Source organism: Macrobrachium rosenbergii, chromosome 4 (assembly GCF_040412425.1).
Source record: "Macrobrachium rosenbergii isolate ZJJX-2024 chromosome 4, ASM4041242v1, whole genome shotgun sequence".
In the NCBI taxonomy this organism is placed as follows: Eukaryota; Metazoa; Arthropoda; class Malacostraca; order Decapoda; family Palaemonidae; genus Macrobrachium; species Macrobrachium rosenbergii.
The window spans coordinates 33,382,190-33,401,959 of record NC_089744.1 but is presented as its reverse complement, the minus strand read 5'-3'; the positions used below and the strand labels follow the sequence as shown (position 1 = coordinate 33,401,959).

Genomic DNA, 19,770 nt, shown 5'->3' with positions numbered 1-19,770 from the left:
ATTTCACCCAAGGAATAATTTTTCCGCATGAAAACTATAAAAGCTCATATTGCCTATATGAACACAAGTAACATTAAAAAATACTCATAATAGCATGAGTCTTCAAATGGAGAAACAAATCCAGTTATGTAAATGTACATATATTTAAATTTAGATCTGTACAGATAGCTTTCTGGAACTGTTCGATTCCCCTTTTCAATCTCCATTTTAACGGGGAATCGAACAGATTTCGAAAGCTGTGTGTACAGCTCTATCTTAAATAGAGACTGAAAAGGGAAACTGAACAGGTTCCCGAAAGCTATCTGTACAGATCTATCTTTAAATATATGTACATTTACATAACTGGGGATTTGTTTATATATCAACATTGCTCTCTTAACATTGTCAACTTTGTCCTCATCAACTGACTGAGGAGATTAAAATGTGCTCCAACTAACCCGTTCTACCATTTACTCCCACTGAAATCTTCAGATTCAAAGACCAAGACGAAAGCAGTGTGCCTCTTCCAAGCGTGTCCCCTAACGATCGCCCAAAACGGTTGGAGGTCACTAGTTTCATTTTCCGACGATAAATTTGTAAGATCCATTCTTACTGCTACACACATGATCAAGACGTTTAAAGTTTATTTTCCTATAATTCATTGCTCTTGAGATACATCTTTTATTGCGTTCGTTACCATCAGAGAGAGAGAGAGAGAGAGAGAGAGAGAGAGAGAGAGAGAGAGAGAGAGAGGGTGGGGATAGGAAAGCCATGAGGAGTGCGTGGGAAGTGGTGGCGGGTGAGGGTAAAAGGAAAAGGGAGAAGAGGTGAGAGGAAGAGAGCTGCAGGCGAGGGAAAAGAGAAGAGAGCGAGAGCGAGCATCCCTTCTCTCCTCTCCAGCAGACTCCATCAGCTACTCTCCAACCCGTCTGCCTCTCTTCAGGAGCTATGACTCACCAGAAAACGTATAGTGTACGTCGCCACATAGCGTATACGTTCGTGAGAGCACGTACACGTGCGCGCGCAATCTCAAGCGAGCTACCAGGAATTCTTCGGACATCAGGGAGAGGATCTTGCAAGCAGGGGAAATCACTAACGCGCAACTTAATTTTTCACCCTAGCAAAGCGGCCGAGGTCTCTCTACTTCCATTTATGATTAATGCCACATAATCTTAGGTTTGATAAAAATTAAAGACCTATAAGCAGCGTACACCTTGTGCTGGTTCCTGGTCTCGTCATTAGAGAGGAATTGGGGGGGTGGGGAGGGCTGAACCAACGTTTAGGGTCAATATTGGGCCATTCTCCTCCAGGTAGTGGTGGGTGAAAATCACGTCTCCAGCGATTCCTTGCTTATATAAATATAAACGAGTATTTTAATGAATTTCTTCACCTCAACTGAAAGTCCTAGAAACTGCATCCGTTCCAGGAAATGAAAAACGTGCTCCACTTCAAAATGCTAAAAAGCAAGTTTTGAGTGCCCTTCTGCTGTCCACCATTTTCCTCTCGGCGTTTTTTTTTTTTCTCCTTTGCATCCAAGCAAGCAGGCAAGAACAAATATTTGAGAGGCAAGGACGTGTGAACGTGCGCGCACATATGCAAACACACTCCAGGAAGACCACTTTTGACTTTTGTAGTGTTACTCTCATAATGGAATGCTGGGCGCATCATTACTGAGAGAGAGAGAGAGAGAGAGAGAGAGAGAGAGAGAGAGAGAGAGAGAGAGAGAGAGAGAGAGAGAGAGGATGGAAATATTGAAATACTTTTTTGATATATCAAGTACTGTTTATTTATTCTTCTTTACGTCTGTAATTTACACGGTACTATTGATCTGGGCCTGGAGGAAGCCACTCCTGACAAAATTGACACCTGCCAAAAGTATGAGAATGAATGTCACATTTTCAGGGTGAATATCTCCGCAAACTCATGTTCGATCAGCCTCAGATGCAGACGCGTCAAACTGGAACAAATGACGGGGAACAAGAGAATAACGTGCCTTTTTCCTATAGGGTGAAAAACCTCATTTTTTCGAAAATCAATAGCGCAAGCACCCGGAGGGTTTGGGTCGGGACAATAAGCCTCATCCCAAGGCAGCATATCTGGGACAAGGTAGGTTAAGCACTTAAGAATTAACTCTTCCTACCTCACAGAATAGATCAAGACATACTATAATATGACCCTTTAATTCATAAAAAAATCCTGTTTGACGGTATGTGATGACTTATAGCGCTTTAGTCCAAGTGGATAGCCAAGCAACACCTCAACCTTTTTAATACTGAACCCAATGTTTACTGATATTTAGACATTTCTTATACTAACCGCACAGCAAAGCAACAACTACGAGGAATGCAGGAGTCATACACCATTTCTGCAACGTACTTGACACAAAATAAATAAGCTGCAATAAAACATCCTAAAACAAGAGGGTTATTTCAAATACGAAATATATCACAGTATATGATTTAATGAAACCTGAAAGTTACTGTGCAAACACATCCTTCCATTTTGAAGCATCCCAAAATAAAAGACAATATAGCAGAATAGTTCCAGAACTATCACGATGTCATACCAAGGCTGTAAATATTCAAATGTCACATTCACTGAATCTTACTTGTGAGGATATAGCGCGCGTTCGCACACAAACCAGATTCAGGACTAAACTATGTATCCTAGACCCCTTGCACGAATGCAAGTTTTCTTTCACTCTGGGGAAATATTTTTTTTTTATAAATATCCACTACTTGTTATAGAAATTTTTTCTTAATACTTAAATATCAAAAAGTTAACTATAAATCAACAGGTGCGACGCCATTTGTTATTCACAAATCACGTGTCACTGAATAATACAGTTATCAATACAATAAATAGGAAAAGCTTAAACGGATAAATTATCCTTTCATTGATGTACACTTACCTACAAGACGAAACGATCGGGAATTGATGGAGCTTTTATTATTATTTTAAATTAAATGAATTTTTAATAGGCAGAATCCAAAAGGTGTAGGTGATGAGGGCAGTCTAGTGGCTTTAGCATTGTCACTGCAGGTGCACCTCAAGGTGGTGTTCTTGGACTCATTCTGTTTATTATCTATACTAGTGATATGTGGCAAAGTCTGGAAAACAAAGTGATTGCATACGCCGATGATGCCACTCTTCTAGCTGTTGTCCCTACTCCGCGCCTTAGGAATGTGGTTGAATAGAAATCTGGCACGCATTCATCAGTGCAGTAGGCTTTGGGGCATGAAGCTTTACCCTTCTAAAGCCGTAAGTATGATAGCTAGTCGATCCAGAACACTGGCATTTGCATCCTGATTTACATTTAAATGGTAGTTTTAAATGTCTGTGATTCTTTAAAAGATTTTTAAGTGTAACGTTTCATAATTGACGTTTGAAAACCATATACGTAATACTGATTCCTCATTTTCTCAAAAACTTGGTATCATGCAGAAATGTTGTCGAATATTTCGTGCTGAAGCTATATCTATGAGTTTTAACCTTCCTCCTTCCATGTTTGGAGTACTGTTGTCCAGTGTGGTCTTATTTTGCAAACATTTAATGTTGATTTGTGGCATAGAAATAAAGTGAGTTTATTATGTTTGTTGCATAAAATGCACTAGAAAGACAAACATCTTCTGCACTCTTTACCTGGCCTACATGTTTTTTGCTCGAAACACTAATAATGCTGCTGCAGTGTGTCGTTTTCTAGTATTAGTTTTAATACTTGTTTGATACGAGTCTGTTCTTGGCTACAACTAAAAGGTGGAATAATATGCCTAGTGCAGTTGTCGAATCTTCTGATCTCCAAATGTTAAGTGGGGAGCAAATTCATTCCTGCTTTCAGGAGTATCGGTTTTATTTTCTATTCCCTAAAATTCATTTACTTATAACCTTTTCCTGCAACTTATCCCTCTGCAGCCTGATTTACCTTTGCAGCCCTCTTGGATTTATAGTCTGTTGACTGTCCATAAGGGTTTTCAGCTGACAAATTAAAGAAAGAAAAAGAAAAAAATAAAGGTAACTTGTCACTCACCTAAGCCCCGACTTACGCAAAACTCCTCTATATACCTTAAGACATACCTTTTAAAAACCCCACACTTCTCATAAAAGATAACGTATTACTATCCTAAACTATACTGTAAACAAGGATTTCAAGGGGGTAATTTGAAGCTGATTTCCACTGGAAAATATATGCTATGAAAACAAGTAAAAAATGCGCTGTACAGTGTATAATGCTGTATGAGCCGCGGCCTATGAAAATTTCAGCCACGGCCTAGTGGTGGCATGTCCCAGCTCTTCGTTGGGTGAGTCGGTAGAGCTGTGGACTGGAACTCGCTAGGCCGGAGTTCGATTCCCCGGCCGGCTGATGAAGAATTAGAGGAATCTATTTCTGGTGATAGAAATTAATTTCTCGCTATAACGTGGTTCGGATTCCACAATAAGCTGTAGGTCCCGTTGCTAAGTAACCAATTGGTTCTTAGCCACGTAAAATAAGTGTAATCCTTCGGGCCAGCCCTAGGAGATCTGTTAATCAGCTCGGTGGTCGGGTAAAACTAAGGTATACTTTATAGCATTCCCAGACGCACGATCATGGCTAATTTTAACCATAAATAAAATAAAAACTAGAGGCTAGAGGGCTGCGATTTGGTATGTTAGACGATTGGAGGGTGGACGATCAACATACCAATCTGCAGCCCTCTAGCCTCAGTAGTTTTTAAGACCTGAGGGCGGACAGAAGTGTGGACGGACAGACAAAACCATCTCAACAGTTTTCTTTTGCGAAAAAAAAATAAAAATAAAAAAAAAATAAAAAACAGCAACCGGGCTGGTAATATCTTGATTTCATTCGTGCTAACTCTGAGGCTTTAAGCAAACACTCAGTTTTGTAGGGTTTCCATTACTTCGTGCAAATTTAATCTCAAAAATATCATCACTGGGGGACAAGGTACTCTACGGTGCACACACTTATCAAAATGTGATCACTTTACAAAGACAATCTTTCAGTTATTAAACGCATTTTGATTAATAATCTCCGAGGCAATCTGGGGGGCAAATGATCGAAAAGCGCACAGAGTATTCTGTTCGAGACTGTATTGTCCTTGCCTTTAAGTGCACCTAAGTCGGCAGCGCGACGCTGATGAATCATGTTTTGTACCAGAAAGCACGTGCTCTAGTTGACGTCCAAAGAACAGAAGCCATAGGAGTTAACACGGCTAAGGTGGGATTACTTGGGGCTTAAGCATACCGTCTAGAGTTAAGACCGGCATCCCTGGAGTCTGAGGAGAAACGTAACAAGCTAGTAATGGTCGACAGTTGGTATGCTAATTCTGATTTACGTTAAAGCATTAAACTGATTCGAATAACATGAATCAAACTTTCATTTAGGGGCCCTATTGTAACTTTTGGAAAGCTATACCTGTCAACTCGAAGAAGCCCTATAGTTGTACAGCAGCCTTGGATTTGAAGAAAAAAAAATGAAGGAATGGTCAGCGACACAAAATCGGTACAACTGTTCACAAACGCTGATTTAAGTCAACTACTTTGGATAACAGATTATATTGAACGGAAGTCTCAGAAAGCAAAGGTGAAGAGGGAGGAAAGAGAAGACGGGGCTGGGAGATTTTGCAAGAACAGTCATCACCCTAACCCTCCACACCCTCCCTCTCACACACTGCCTACTCATGTTGCGGTTGTCTTGGAGGAGTTGGGAATGGAGGTTGAGAGGAAGTAGCTGAAAGAGAGAGAGAGAGAGAGAGAGAGAGAGAGAGAGAGAGAGAGAGAGAGAGAGAGAGAGAGAGAGTAGAATTCATACGTTCAAGGGTACAAGGAGCGATGGGCAGACTTTCTCCGAACTTACAGATGGGGAAAAATAGAGAGTAATCAATATTGCCTGCCCAACTCACTCACTCACTCACTCACTCTCTCTCACCCCACTCCAAAACTCCCTCGGTGAAAATGCCCATTTTCGGGCATTTTCGCCGAGGGAGTGAAAATGCCCATTTTCGGGAACCGGCAAAACTGGAGGAAAAATGTGAAAAGAAAGAGGAAAGAAACGGGGGACAAGTTAAAACTGGAAGCAGCAATTCAGAGGTTTAAGTCTACTCAACTATCAAGCTAGTCTCCAAATTAAATCGATCCAAATTTATAATTCATGACGATGAAAATTTTGTGCAAAAACAATGCTTTCCCAAACGATGACAAAAATGTCAACGGCCAGGATGCATCGATTCTTAAAACTGTAATTACTCTGTTTACGGAGAAACGTAATATTCGGTATTTGGGAGTTTCACAGATTCATTTTATGCAGATTAACTGTGATAAAATCTATGGCTTATCATCGTGTAACGAAGCTGTCGCCAAAACTGAGATATCACGGAAAGTTTATCTAAGTTCCACGGAAACTTTACTATTCCAACCTTGGATTGGACAAATAACGAAACAGCAACTTCAAATCTGAAATTAATTTATACTATATTTCTAAATTTGCATGCTACATCCTGAAGGTCACCGGCCCATCTGCACACAGATCGAATAATTAACACTATTTTTCATCCAGTTATGTAATGCATACGTCCTGAAACACTTCGAACCTTAGCAAGCCCCTCCTTCATCCGCCCACCCATTGTCTCCTAAAGTCCCCTCATCATGAAGAGGCCTCTTAACTTGTATGAAGCCTAATCGTTTCTCTTCGAATGTGACGTTTGGCCGCTTACTCTCAAGAAATGAAGGATCGCTAACAAGACTCGCATCATATGATAGTCAGTGCTTCAGCAAACATGCTGTTATTTGTTGCGTCTACAAGGACAATTTCCACAATATCAAGCCTCTTCCAGCCATACCATAATACGGAAGCTAAAAAGATTGGTAACCTGGTACAGAAGATTATCGAGTCAACATTGTACTAATCTGGAAATGAATTGTGTCCAAAATCTGGCGAATACCAAGTAATTGTCTCGTAAATCAAAAGGTATAATGCGGCTGCCTGTCGAGTGTCTAGTGTAACCTTTGTGTCACTGAGGCAGAAAAGCTCCAGCAGGTGCAAGTAGTGACCGAAATCACGTCTTATTTCTCCAAACAAATATTGGAGAGATTTTTCCCTAAGAAAATTAGAGGGAGATTCATAGCGATTAGTTTTGTTAGTTCTTTAAAAAGTTAGAGCAGATTTGGTTTTAGAATTTTGGAACGTGTTCAGACCACTAAAGTCGTCGTACAACTTGATCAAGCTCCGATGTTACGGTATTATCACATCCAAACAGCAGAAATGAGAAGGCGAAACCCTACAATTGTTCCTATATATGGAGCATAAAGGTTTTGTATTCGTGACCGAGAACAATACAATTTACCGAATGAATGGCATGAAATACCTAAGCCAGTCAACAGTTAGGTTTTCAATGTACGATTTCACATAGAATCCGATGACAGAAAACCTGTTCTAATTCTAAATTTCTACAAAATCAATTTGATCTACTGACTGCGTGCAAGGTGAATTCAACCTAAGAAAATTGTGACTATTTTATGAATTTTAGGCTGTCAAGCAAAGCACTGCGCACTTCCGGCCATTTAGCGCCCCAGGCAGTGAAAAGAGCGAGTTGGAATGGTAGGACAGCATGATGATAAACATCCAGAAACTAAAGGATTGTTAAAGATCCAGAAACCAAAGGATAAGAATCTACAAAGAAACTGAGAGAGAGAGAGAGAGAGAGAGAGAGAGAGAGAGAGAGAGAGAGAGAGAGAGAGAGAGAGAGAGAGAGAGAGAGAGAGAGAGAGAGAGAAAAGCGGGAATGGAGGTCAAGTGCAAGGCCAAAAAGTGGGTACAGCTTGGGGCTAAAGGGAAGCTGCAACCACGCTTCAAGTAATACCTACAGTCCACCACGTGAGGTGCGCTGACGATACTAAACCCCGACAGGGTTGTGACATTAAGGCAATTCTCGTGAAGCTTCTCGACTACATTTCAGATAACTCATCTGGTAGAGTAGCTTTGCTTTTCCACCGCAAGTCGCCATTTTAAATGACAATAGGAAAAAAATAGAATTTACGCCAAAGGCCATAGGCCAAACGCTGGGACCCATGAGGTCATTCAGTGCTGAAAGGGAAACTGACAGAAGGTTTGAAAGGTGTAACCGGAAGAAAACCTCGCAGTTGCACTATGAAACAATTGTTAGAGATGTTGGAAAGTCAGATGGAAGAAAGAGAATACGAGCGGAGGTACAGTAAAAGGAATGAAAGAGGTTGCAGCTGGAGGCTGAAGGAACGTTGCAAAGACCTAAAGTAACGCCTACAGAGCACCATATGAGGTGCACTGACGGCACTACCCCCCTACGGGATTAAAATGACAATCGAACTTTGGGAAAATATATTAAGTACACAGTGTAGTCGACCTTCAATGTCATTCACAAAGTAAGAAAACCATTACGAACAGTCGGAGTATATTAGTCACCAGGTCTAAGTATTGTCAATGTGGCAGCTTCAAGCAGGAACTTCTCGAGTTCCTAGTAGAAAACCACAGAGTTACTCATTTGAATGCGAATCTTGCTTTTCCTCAATGTTTATAGTTAGTGTAATTTAATCACAGAAGTCTTTTACTTCAAGTAACCCAATGTTGTGTTGAGCCCAATACCAATTCTTTGTATACCAAAGTTTATGCAATGTTCAAGAGTGTTTTGCACGTCAATTTTCTTAGTGCAGATCCACAACTGGCTCACCATCAATACTGCTGGGATTCAGATATAGAGGAACATCACAGAGTAACGAAGTGAGATAATTACAGCCTCCTGTAGTGATTAATATCTAATACAATGAAGGTTGTGTAACAAAACAAAACATTGTAGTTTAGACAATTACCATGGTATACTAAGCAAGAATTATCGCTGGACTCATCACAATGACATTAGTATTCAACATTAAATCCCACTAGAAGACCCTGGGAGTTCTTGGGATTAAACTGGCAGATCCCTCAGCTGTGGAACTGTGCCTACAAATCATCTTCCTTCCTAGACAGCAGCCTGTAATCCAAAAACTGAAGTGCACGCTACCTGAATTAGCGAACTCTTCTGAGATAGCTCCATACCAGTAGCGTAAGGTAAACTGTATCAACTGCAATTATCTCCTTACTTTTAAGCTTAATTCTTACGCATATCCTGTTCTCCTCTATGCTACAAGTGCATGATGAGAGGTGTAATTTTTAGATCACAAAAGTACAGCTTGGCCAAGTGAATTTTGACCATTCATATCTGACATTGCTCTGCACCTTACAGGTAATCTCTCTGAATAACAGGGGTAAAAAGGAGTCTTCTGGTTGTGCCAAACCCTTACCTAGGAAATATGTCTGATCAATTGTACACTATCATACTATCTCGGTCTCGGATTTACTTCTGGATCTTTTAGCAACACAAACTGCAACAGGCCACCTGCTTGCTCATTCCTGGTGAAGGTCACCCTTCAGAATAGAACTGAAAGAACGCTTTCTTCAAGTGCCCATTGGTAAACAAGACTTCTGGATTGTGGTTTATAGTTGCAAGTCTTCCTGCAAGTTCTCGCTAGTAAGATAATTGGGAGAACACTGCATTCACAGTCTGAATGTAGATATGGGTTGCCATCCCATACCTACAGTGTTTTCCTACTTAAGATCATGGTAATTTTCCACCTATGTTACAACTGCTTACAGAATTATGTTTTGAATTCAGAATTAGCAATAAGTCATTGAGACTATCCTTCCAGTCTCATACTTATATTCTTTGTTATTCTTTATCATCAGCACATGGTGAACTTCACAGAAAGGATATTATACGAAGTTTAAGGTAATTTAGCTCATTGTTGCTTATGAGAAAAGAAGCTGCATGCGATTACATAGTATTTAGTCAACTAATCACCTCACACGGTTTACTATTTCAATATGTTTGGGCGTTCGTATACTTGATGGCATACGTTTATTAACTTATATTATGACTGACTATATTCAGTTGAGCCATTAAACTGTAAATGTAATGCAAACCTGTGCACGATATAATTTTTGAACATTTATTCCCTCTATATTAAACATATCCAATACTGGCGATTCGACCTCAAAAGTGTTGAACGTCAACAATAGTAAAGCAACAATGCTGCACCTGCAGGCTACCATTCAGAGCTAGGGTGGTCACATGAACTATCTGCAGTCTCATGACTGAATACTGTTCTAAAACAATATTCAGTTATCAAAATGCTTTTAAAATTACGAAATTCATAAGTGTATAACAAAAATGCAGATTAAAATACAGTATAAACTGCATGAATCACTTAAAATACAAATATCTTTTTACCATTAACAATTTTTATAGATTATATAACTGGGGTGCTAAAACCTGCCTAGTGGGAGCCATTCCAAACCTTCGTCGACAGCAGGATCTTAACACAAGACTTAATAAACACCTGACACGTGCGTGATATGAAAATGTTACGAAGATTTACGAAAAAAATAATCTTATAAAATAAACGTACCACTGCTATGTCACATTGAGATCCGCATACAATACAGATTCCTAGCTTAAAAATTCTAAGAACTCTCTCATTATTTTGAAGTCGGCGCAAGCTTTGAGACTATCAAAGCTGAATTTCCCTTATGAAGAACTGAATAGTTTAAGACATGTACACTCATATTACACCGGTTACCCTCAAATGACATTTTTACACAAAGAGCATTGGGTATTCGCACAATTCTATCTCTGCAACACCTATTAATTCATGATTTCGCATAGACTTTGAGGATTACCTGTCAAAACTGACTGAAAGGAGGAGCCTTGCTTATGAATTTCCCCACTAGTTCTACTTAGGAGGATGACTTGTTCATTGCTAAAGGGCATTTTTATTACAATAAAGAAGAAAATGGTAGCTATCGACGCTAAATTAAATTAATGTATCTAGTACAAAATTAAATGCAAGAAAAACTCACCTTTTTTTTCCCATGCCCACTCTGTCAAGCTCCACATGACGATATGCAGCGTATGTGGCCATCACGACCTTTTGATAACTTAGCACCTATGAGATATTCAACTGCACATATGTTTATAACACCTGCGCACCCAACTCACGTCTATTCTTTTCGAGTTCTCTCCGCAGTTACTACGGCCAAGCAAATAGCATATTTTCTGCTGTGGAAAAAAGTTCTAAAGTTGAGTACATCTGTGCTTTTGATTTACCTATTTTGTTTCTCCCTTTTGGTGTAGATACCAAGTTTATTCGTGGTCACGAGGTCAGTGTTCTAAAAGAATATATAGTCATGGAGGCTATCAAAGATCATATTCTTTTCAGGATCGAATCTAAGAGTTTTTCAGTCAAGTCTTTCTTTTCCAAACGACGCAAATGCTGTCCCCGAGCCGTCGCCGTGAGAAGCTTAAGAACCGCCGGTTCGTGAATCCCCCGATTTCAAGGTCAAGTCTTGAACTCTTTACAAACCCCCACTTCAACCACGACACCGGTTTCCGCCAAAGTTCACTTTATCAGGATTGTTATTCTTGGGAAACTTTATTATTTCAATTACTCTTATTCAGGAAGCTAAAATATTTTCTTTCTTTCCTTGAAACTTATTTTCACTTTTCTTTCCTCTGATATTAGATTAATCCTGTACGAAATAAAACATTGAATATTGCAAGCTTAAATATTTTTGTAAATTAAACTAAAAAGTGTAAACGAAAGAGAACGAGACTAATTACTGTGGGGTATAATATAAAAATATAAAAAATATCAGTATTCTAACAAAAGACAATGGAAGACAGCTTCTCAGAAGCCATCTGAGGACAAACTGCTCTAGTTGGGGTCATACGTCAGGCATGGAAACCTTGAATATGTCTGACAGGAATAGGGATTCACCAATCAACTTTAAAAAGCAAATGGGAGACTGCGGGATTCCATTAAAGCAAATGAAACCGTAACCAAAAGCCGTCAATAAGACAAAAATAAATTTTAAAGTGTCCGGTCAAATAAATTGTAAACAATGGCTAATCAGTTCAAGGTAGATTGAAATGTTCCATTCACAAGTCTTAAATACTGGAAACACTATGCTGAAATTTGCTTACAAAGAAAAGAACAAAATTCACGTCAAGTGTATCCAGTTTTACGTAATCACAAGAACAGACACGTAGTCACAAAAGCCAAAATTATGTTAATATCACAAACTAATTTCCACTGTTTACCAAGAAAACTACCGGGCGTTAGCAGTACGGGCGCCTGACACCTTTTTTTTTTAGAAATGGAAATCTGGGTGGGACGTGGGCGGACGCTGTTCACGCCGCTGCAATGGAAGCTCGTCTGAGCCCTGGACGTCTAGCGCGGGGGGCTTTATGCTCCCGGCGACAAACGCTCCCCACAACCTCCTCCCGTCAACCCCCAATACTCTCCCTCCCTCCAGAAACACCTCAACTCTTCTCTTTCCCTCCCTCCCTTCCCTCCATCTCCCCCTCCCCTACGGACCCATCCTCTTCAAACCTTCCCATCCACGCAGGCCCTTTCCTACATTTGGGACACTTCATTTCCATTCTTTGACAATGTCTATTACTATTACATTTGGACTTGAAGCTTTCGAAAGGGCGTGCCAGTCAGCAAGTTTAAATCATATATTTCAAAATTCATTCAGTTTTTTTCTTATTTGGTCAAGTACTCTGGCAATTACTTTTAAAAATGAAGTCTCTCTTTTGTCTTTTATGAACCGCAAGCTGCCTTGTGTCTTTCCTCACACTAGTGAGGCCCACTCCACTTTCCTACCTTGAGAGGCGGCAGAATTAAGGTGAAATGCGCCGACAAGAATATTTCTTATCTGCCCCACTAGTCAGGGGATACGCCACTTTGGAATCAGGGCGCATTCAATCCCAAGGGCGACCAGGATAAAACGTACCTTCAGGTCGGGTTGGATGAATAGCAGCTTTGGGCCCTGTCTTCAATTGTGATAAGAAAAAATTCTATCAGATATGACGATTTTTATTTTTAATTTTCGAAACAAAATTATAACTTCCCGTAATAAGATTTGGAAAATTGAACAAGTTCACCTTCATATGTCCTACAAGTTACGTTTCTCGAGTTTTTTTATGCTTCCTCCAAGATAATTTTTCATAAACAGGGTGATTCTTTTTTTTTACCAAAAATTTAGGTATACAAAAAGACAATAGGTTAAGGAAGGGTGGTTATAAAATTATAACATATCTTAAATTCACAGGGCTTTCCTGTTTGGTTCTTAACTCTTCTTTATTGTTTACAATACTATCTTCACAAAAAAGATAACAGTAATCGAACGTCGAAACCATTACTTGATCTACTTTTGGCCAAGCTCTTATCGAAGATCACAGGTAGGTCGTAACAAAATTGCAAGGTAACACTGCCTCTAGTCATTCATGTCCAGAGGGCATAAAAATCATTTACTGAGTACACGCTCGCTCAGAGAGAGAGAGAGAGAGAGAGAGAGAGAGAGAGAGAGAGAGAGAGAGAGAGAGAGAGAGAGATTAAATCACCACGCCCGCGGAAAGGTACCACTGGCTGGACACTCCTCTTCATTTTGAATGCACCGTCCTAAAAAGCTTACTAACAGACAAAGCCCTATTAATGTTAAGAGGGAGGGATTCTTGAAAAGGTCACAATGCACCATGAACCCATGAAAAGGCAGGTGTGCGTCTCCATCTTCCACCTGGAGTTAACTTAGTTTCAGTGGAAAATGTCAGGGGATAAGAAAGGTCGATCGGATGTAATTATTGAATAACAGTATCACCGCACAGTACTTGAGGTAAGATCGATTTCTCTGCTGAAATGTTCTTATTCCCGGAAACACACTATGCGTAACAGAACATGTTTAAGCTGTGGAAAAAAAAAATCCGAAAACCTCACTCTTGAACGGTACAAGCAAATTGCACTGGAAGCCAAGGTCGCGGAGCGATAACGTGATGGAAGAGATCCCGTAATAAATCCAGTTGAAAAATTAATGTATGCTCTCACTCTTCAGCAACAATGCACAAACTTTTCGATCACATTCAATTAAGAGACCAACAGGTCCGTCTGCTCTCCCCTGACAACAACCTTTCGAAGTCAGCCAGGTTGTTACCACATCTCCATTCATTCTGCAAATCGATGTCTGTGCTCTTTCAACCAAGCTTTTTTTTCTCCGTTAGTTGGCCACACCCAACTCTCCTATACATCGGAGAAAAATACGTCACCTCGACTAATGGAGAGAAAAACATAATGCTGTTATCGTAAATCCTACCAATCTTGTTAAATATTTTCATCTTTCACCATTTCAAAATACTATAGAGTTCTCAAGTATACGATTAAAGATTAAAATAATCAAAGAAAACAAAAACGGCTGCACAAATGCGTAACTCTCTACTGACTGCAGGAAATATAATTGTGTCATGTTTCCATCCTCTTCCTCTCATCTCATCTCTCGTGTTTATTTTTAGAGGCACTCCTATCGACCTGGCGTATCCTAGCATGCATGTCTCTCTTGATTAACGCACTACTGCGTGAATTTATTCTGACGAGTAATTTAAATGTTAAACAACTAATAAGAATAAACTGAAACAATCCTATACAAAATTAAGATCCCTAACTCCACTGGACAGTTCTGCTGACACTGTAAAACAAGCGCACTTGAAGTCTAACTTTTTATGAAAATTCCCTGAATATGCATCGGGATGGAGAGAAGAGAAAACAGGGAGGAGAGGGGCGCAGGGAGTTTGTAAGGAACGGGAAGGGGAAAAGTTAGTGGTCATGGAACGCTTTAAAGAGGGATAGAATCTTCTATCTCTGACGTCCCCCACCCCTTAAAACAACCTCCCCAACACTAGAGACGTATGATTGTCAACTAAATACATGCAAGAAATGAACTGGTCCTAACAATGATTTCATGTCATTCTTGAACGCAAGGGCAAAAATCCTTTATAGGGAGGATTCCCCATCTCCTACAACCTCTCAATGGGAAAATGACTAAACCACTATATGCTTAGTTAATCATAATCAACCTTGAAAACCTTCCTCCGTATAAGAAAGCCCGGTTCTTTAAAGGAGCGTGGATGGAAAATAAAAGTTAAGATACCCATTCTCTCTTCTCGCACGAATACTAACGAAAAGATGAAGTATGCAAATATATAATTCAACAAAGCATAACGAAATACATAACACATGGGGCGTGGGATTTCCTTCAATAAAGTCTTAGAATCAGATTGTGATTGATTGATGTTACAAAGAACTGTTCTATTGCGAAGACAGAGCGCGCATAAAGGAAAAGCAGATATTGTTACATCACTGTTTTAAAAAGAGAGAGAGAGAGAGAGAGAGAGAGAGAGAGAGAGAGAGAGAGAGAGAGAGAGAGAGGGAGAAGTGTGTACATACACGTATGCATCAACGTATAGAGATGGATATGACAACAGCGGTCATATCTAGGGGATTCTATCGGTGTACCACAATAGAGCTAAGTAAATATACGCTTTAAGGCATAATATGAGGTCACTTTAAACAAACTACACCTGTTTGCTGGTGATGTTTCTTCAAAGGGACCACACCCGCTGGGGCAACGGAGATTTAGCAGCCTCACACCTGTCACAGACTTCCTGTCTTCGGACAGAGCACACTGTAATTAATACTCTAAAAGTTTTAATTTTTGAAAAGGACAAAACGATTATAATCTTGACCCTCGTAGTTAAACAGGTAAACGCACCTGAACCTTAAGCCAACTCAACACACATTCAGCATATTGTGAATAGTCCACCAACCTTTCCATTCCAAAGATTAGCATCAACTCTAATCCTCGTGGAGTGAAGATACGGCCTCAGAAAGGCTAGTGTTTAATCACACAAAAAGTCTGTAACGGCGGCTTAATGTTAATTACGTCACCACTGCTGTTCTGCTAAGATGACCAGCATGCCCGGAAGTAGTAAAAATCCTTCTACGGATTATACCCCGAAGGCAGTCAGGCCCCTTGAGGGATGTTGGATGAGAAGGCCCTGTGGGGGTGGGGAGGAAGACAGGTCAAAATATCCAGGTTCCAGCAAAAAACTCATGGGGTCTTTTCACATGAATGACACCACCTGCCTTCAAAACCGGAGAGAGAGAGAGAGAGAGAGAGAGAGAGAGAGAGAGAGAGAGAGAGAGAGAGAGAGAGAGAGCATGTCAAACTGAACTCGACAATATAGTTAGCTACGAATGAAACGGTAATGAAGACAACCAGGTTATTTTAATGAACAGGGAATATAAAAATATGTACTTCTAAACTACGCGTAAGTGTTCTTTGGACGAACTGTAAGCAAGTTTGGTAAGCAAATGGATAAGACCCCATTAATGTTATTTCTATAGGAACAAAAGATCTGCACCTTAAAGACAGAAATTCCTGGAAATGAACAAAGGAAAGTGTTACTGAACAATTACACCACATGAAATAACGGAATTGCTCAGACGCCCTATGAGAACAACGGAGACTATCACGTCAGGCTCGAATTCTTTTCGCTCATCGGGAATTATTAGAGATTTGTTCGATAAATGAAGTTTAGTGCTCGAATCCCTTCTCAAACTCGCACAGATTAGACGTGCATACACGGATACTGATTGGCTCTTAACTCTAGTTGCCGGGTGTCACATGATTCGTTTAACACTACCAGGAGTAACGCTGACGATCAGTGACGGTGGAAAAATGAACAATGATAAAATCTGCCAAACGAAAAAGGTACACACGATGAATTCATTATCTTTAGAATGTACTAATTTTGAGCTATTCCATTATTTTAGAGCGATACTTAATCACTTATTCATTTCAGGACAACATAGAAAGTGCTTAATTGCCATGACCAGGTGTTTGAATTTTACGTGAAACTCAATCCATGATGTAAAATGAAGCCCATTTTTTTAATCACTTTTGCGAGGGACAACCAAACCACCTACCTACATCTTTATCTAACAGAGCCTGAAGGAATGTAGTGGAAAAACCGGCATAGCCCGGTGGACAACTAAAGCATATTGACTGAACAGAACTAACCTGTGAATGATTTCTGTGATCATCAACGTGTAAGCCCAAAAAATTGTGAAAAGAAAAATGGCTTCGAGGCTTACTGAAAACGTGCAGGAACACCATACTCTGAGAGAATTCAATAGTTCCCTTCAACCAAAATCTACTTCAAGTAAGCATTCTTCTTTTCTGGGAATCTCAGTGCTTAGCAAAGTTTCGTCCAAAGTCCATTTGAAGAAATTCTCCCACCGCTCAAAATTGCGGCTAAATTCTTAGAAATCTTTCATTTCAGTTATATCAATTTTAGTGTTAGATCAAAATAGCCGAGCTGAATTTGTCGTCATAAATATAAAATTTTCTCAACAAACTTTTAAACTTGAGATTCATCTAAGAGGGAGAAAGAGACAGACGGACAGAGACAAACACACAAATCCCCGAGTCTTTCCAAGAGTCATGTCTTCCAATAACGAAGAAAAACACCTTGTCACTCGAGCGATGCTTGTGTGTGAGAAATCAAGAGTAGGTCAAACCCAAGTGCCCCTGCCCCCTTCCCCCTTCCAATCATGCAAGGCTTCCTTCCTTTCAGAGACTCGCTTCTTGTCCTCATTTAATATGCATTTTTCTAGAGCGATATAAATAACCCAGAAACCACACCAAGATGGACTACCTAATAGCATTAATATGGTTTAATACCTACCAAAGAAATAAATAATTGCAGCAAAATTCTTCAAGTTAACGGACTAAAGCTGATAAAACGCTCCACGCAATTTATTTCTTTCTAATCCTTTGCACAGAATAACTAGCCCTGCTCCTCCAAAATCAAGTGTACGTTTTTAGCTATATTTACCTCGTCTCATTCTGCTCTTACAATTTTACCAGCTACACAGATTATACTTATACACAGACTCAACGCAGCAAGTATAACAGCATAGACCAATAAAAAAAAAATAGTCTGACATCATAACCCACACTGACAAAGCTGTGTATTTGCTCATAAAGCTTTTCGTAATAATTCAAAGACTTGTGAACTGACTGGGTATTTTGAGTAGACTGTGAGCAAAATCTTTACCTGATAAATCCAGACAGGAGGGAAAAGTCCCGTTTTTGTCTGTCAGTGGAACTGACATAGCTTCAAGCAGCCCTGGGTGAAAAGGCAAATAAAAGCGAGGGAAAAAATCCTCTGAAGGTAAGTTGAAGGAAGTCACTAAGTAACTGAAACAGACCAAACGAGATATTCGACTTAAATGTTTTATGCAGTGTATATTTTACATGTTAATATTCTTTGCTTTGCAAAGCTTGAGAGCTTCAGAGAAGTATGAAGAAGCAAATCAAGTCAGTCTGCAGCAATATTAACAGCCAGGTTAATAGGATTGGCTTTCGCTGCTGAATCAATGAAAAATGAACGGTGGCATAAACAGTCAAGGTTAACAGCAGAAAACTATCAGGTGGGTTAATTTGGATTGCGCCAATACAAGGCTGGTTTCACAACCTTAATATTTCATCTAAATGTTCAGAAATTTCTCTAATAAAAACAAAACCCTTAAGTGATACAGGAAGCTGTGTTTAACCGATCATATTTTCATTAAAACTAGCATTTTCACATACACGAATCGTGTGTTCAGAAATATAACTACAGGCTTAGACCATGTAAGCTCCCTGAACTGGAATCTCTTTTTCAAGTTATGCCACATGAAGACCCACTTCTGATAATGAGGAAATAAGAATCGAGCGAATCATATGAATCGGATGACAAGATTTCAGGTAGCGCATTTGACAAGAAGTCACTTGTTACCGAGGCCTTTTCAGATCGCTCTGCATTTAGACAGAGCAGATATACTGCATCTAGTTTATTCATGGCCTTTTTTTTTTGGTCAAAAGGAAACAAGGTTATTTTTACGGCAATTATACTATCCATTTGTTACCTCTTTCAATTGCAGTTTCAAAGAAATTTATTATCTACTGTACATATCAAAATACTGAGTGCAAAACATGAGCAATACAGATCAACGCAGCAACATTAGTGGTACTTTTGATAGTAAAATATCCCTATTATGACCAATTCTTCTAGAAACTAAAACACTAAATAAAAACATTTTAACAGAGTATTGCACATGGTCGAGTTGAGTAGAGATGCGAATATTTCATTCTTATAAGAGTAAAACTACCGCTACTTACAACAAGTGCAACTAAGCTAATGATGCATCTACTAACGGTTTTTTTATTCCGACACTGTTATTGGCAGAATAATGCCGAGAAAATACACTGCATCCGTAAAAAAAAGTGTTAGCGCATTGTCACGTCCTGTCCTCGAAAGCTAATTGAGAAGACTCTTTGTTCTTGGAATAAAAACTTCATAAAAACCACAGAATGCGCTGACAAAAAGGTAACTTATATCAAACCCGACATGAGCCTCGTGGTTACGCTGCTACTTATCTGTTTCTCAAATTTCCGTTCACTCAACGTTAATATTCCTATACTGATGATCACTGCTGCTCTCCTGACTAAAAAAAAAAACAGGCTATATGTATAATATATATATATATATATATATATATATATATATATATATATATATATATATATATATATATATATATATAATATATATATATATATGTATATATATGTATATGTATGTATATGTATGTATATATATATATATATATATATATATATATGTATATATATATATATATATATATATATATATATATATATATATATATATATATATATATATATATATATATATATATATATATATATATATATGTATATATATATATATATATATATATATATATATATATATATATATATATATATATATATATATATGTATATAT

The 19,770-nt window shown here is 39.0% G+C and overlaps 1 protein-coding gene across 11 annotated transcripts in view; it reads right to left on the bottom strand.

The window, feature by feature from the left end:
* LOC136832473 (jupiter microtubule associated homolog 1-like) overlaps positions 1 to 19,770 on the bottom strand; it is an 82,786-nt gene that overhangs the window by 25,736 nt on the left and 37,280 nt on the right. For 2 of the 11 annotated variants that reach the window (XM_067093368.1, XM_067093411.1), the window contains exons 1-2: positions 12,141 to 12,264; positions 10,901 to 11,099 (exon numbers count right to left, since the gene is read on the bottom strand). The exons of 1 other annotated variant lie outside the window; for it this stretch is intronic. In XM_067093368.1, coding sequence (XP_066949469.1) covers positions 10,901 to 10,962 — 62 coding nt within the window. In that variant the 5' untranslated portion in view covers positions 10,963 to 11,099; positions 12,141 to 12,264. Of the gene's footprint in view, positions 1 to 10,900; positions 11,570 to 12,140; positions 12,370 to 19,770 lie in introns of those variants that run through there. 8 more of the 11 variants (XM_067093364.1, XM_067093403.1, XM_067093376.1 and 5 more) reach the window with 6 other exon arrangements.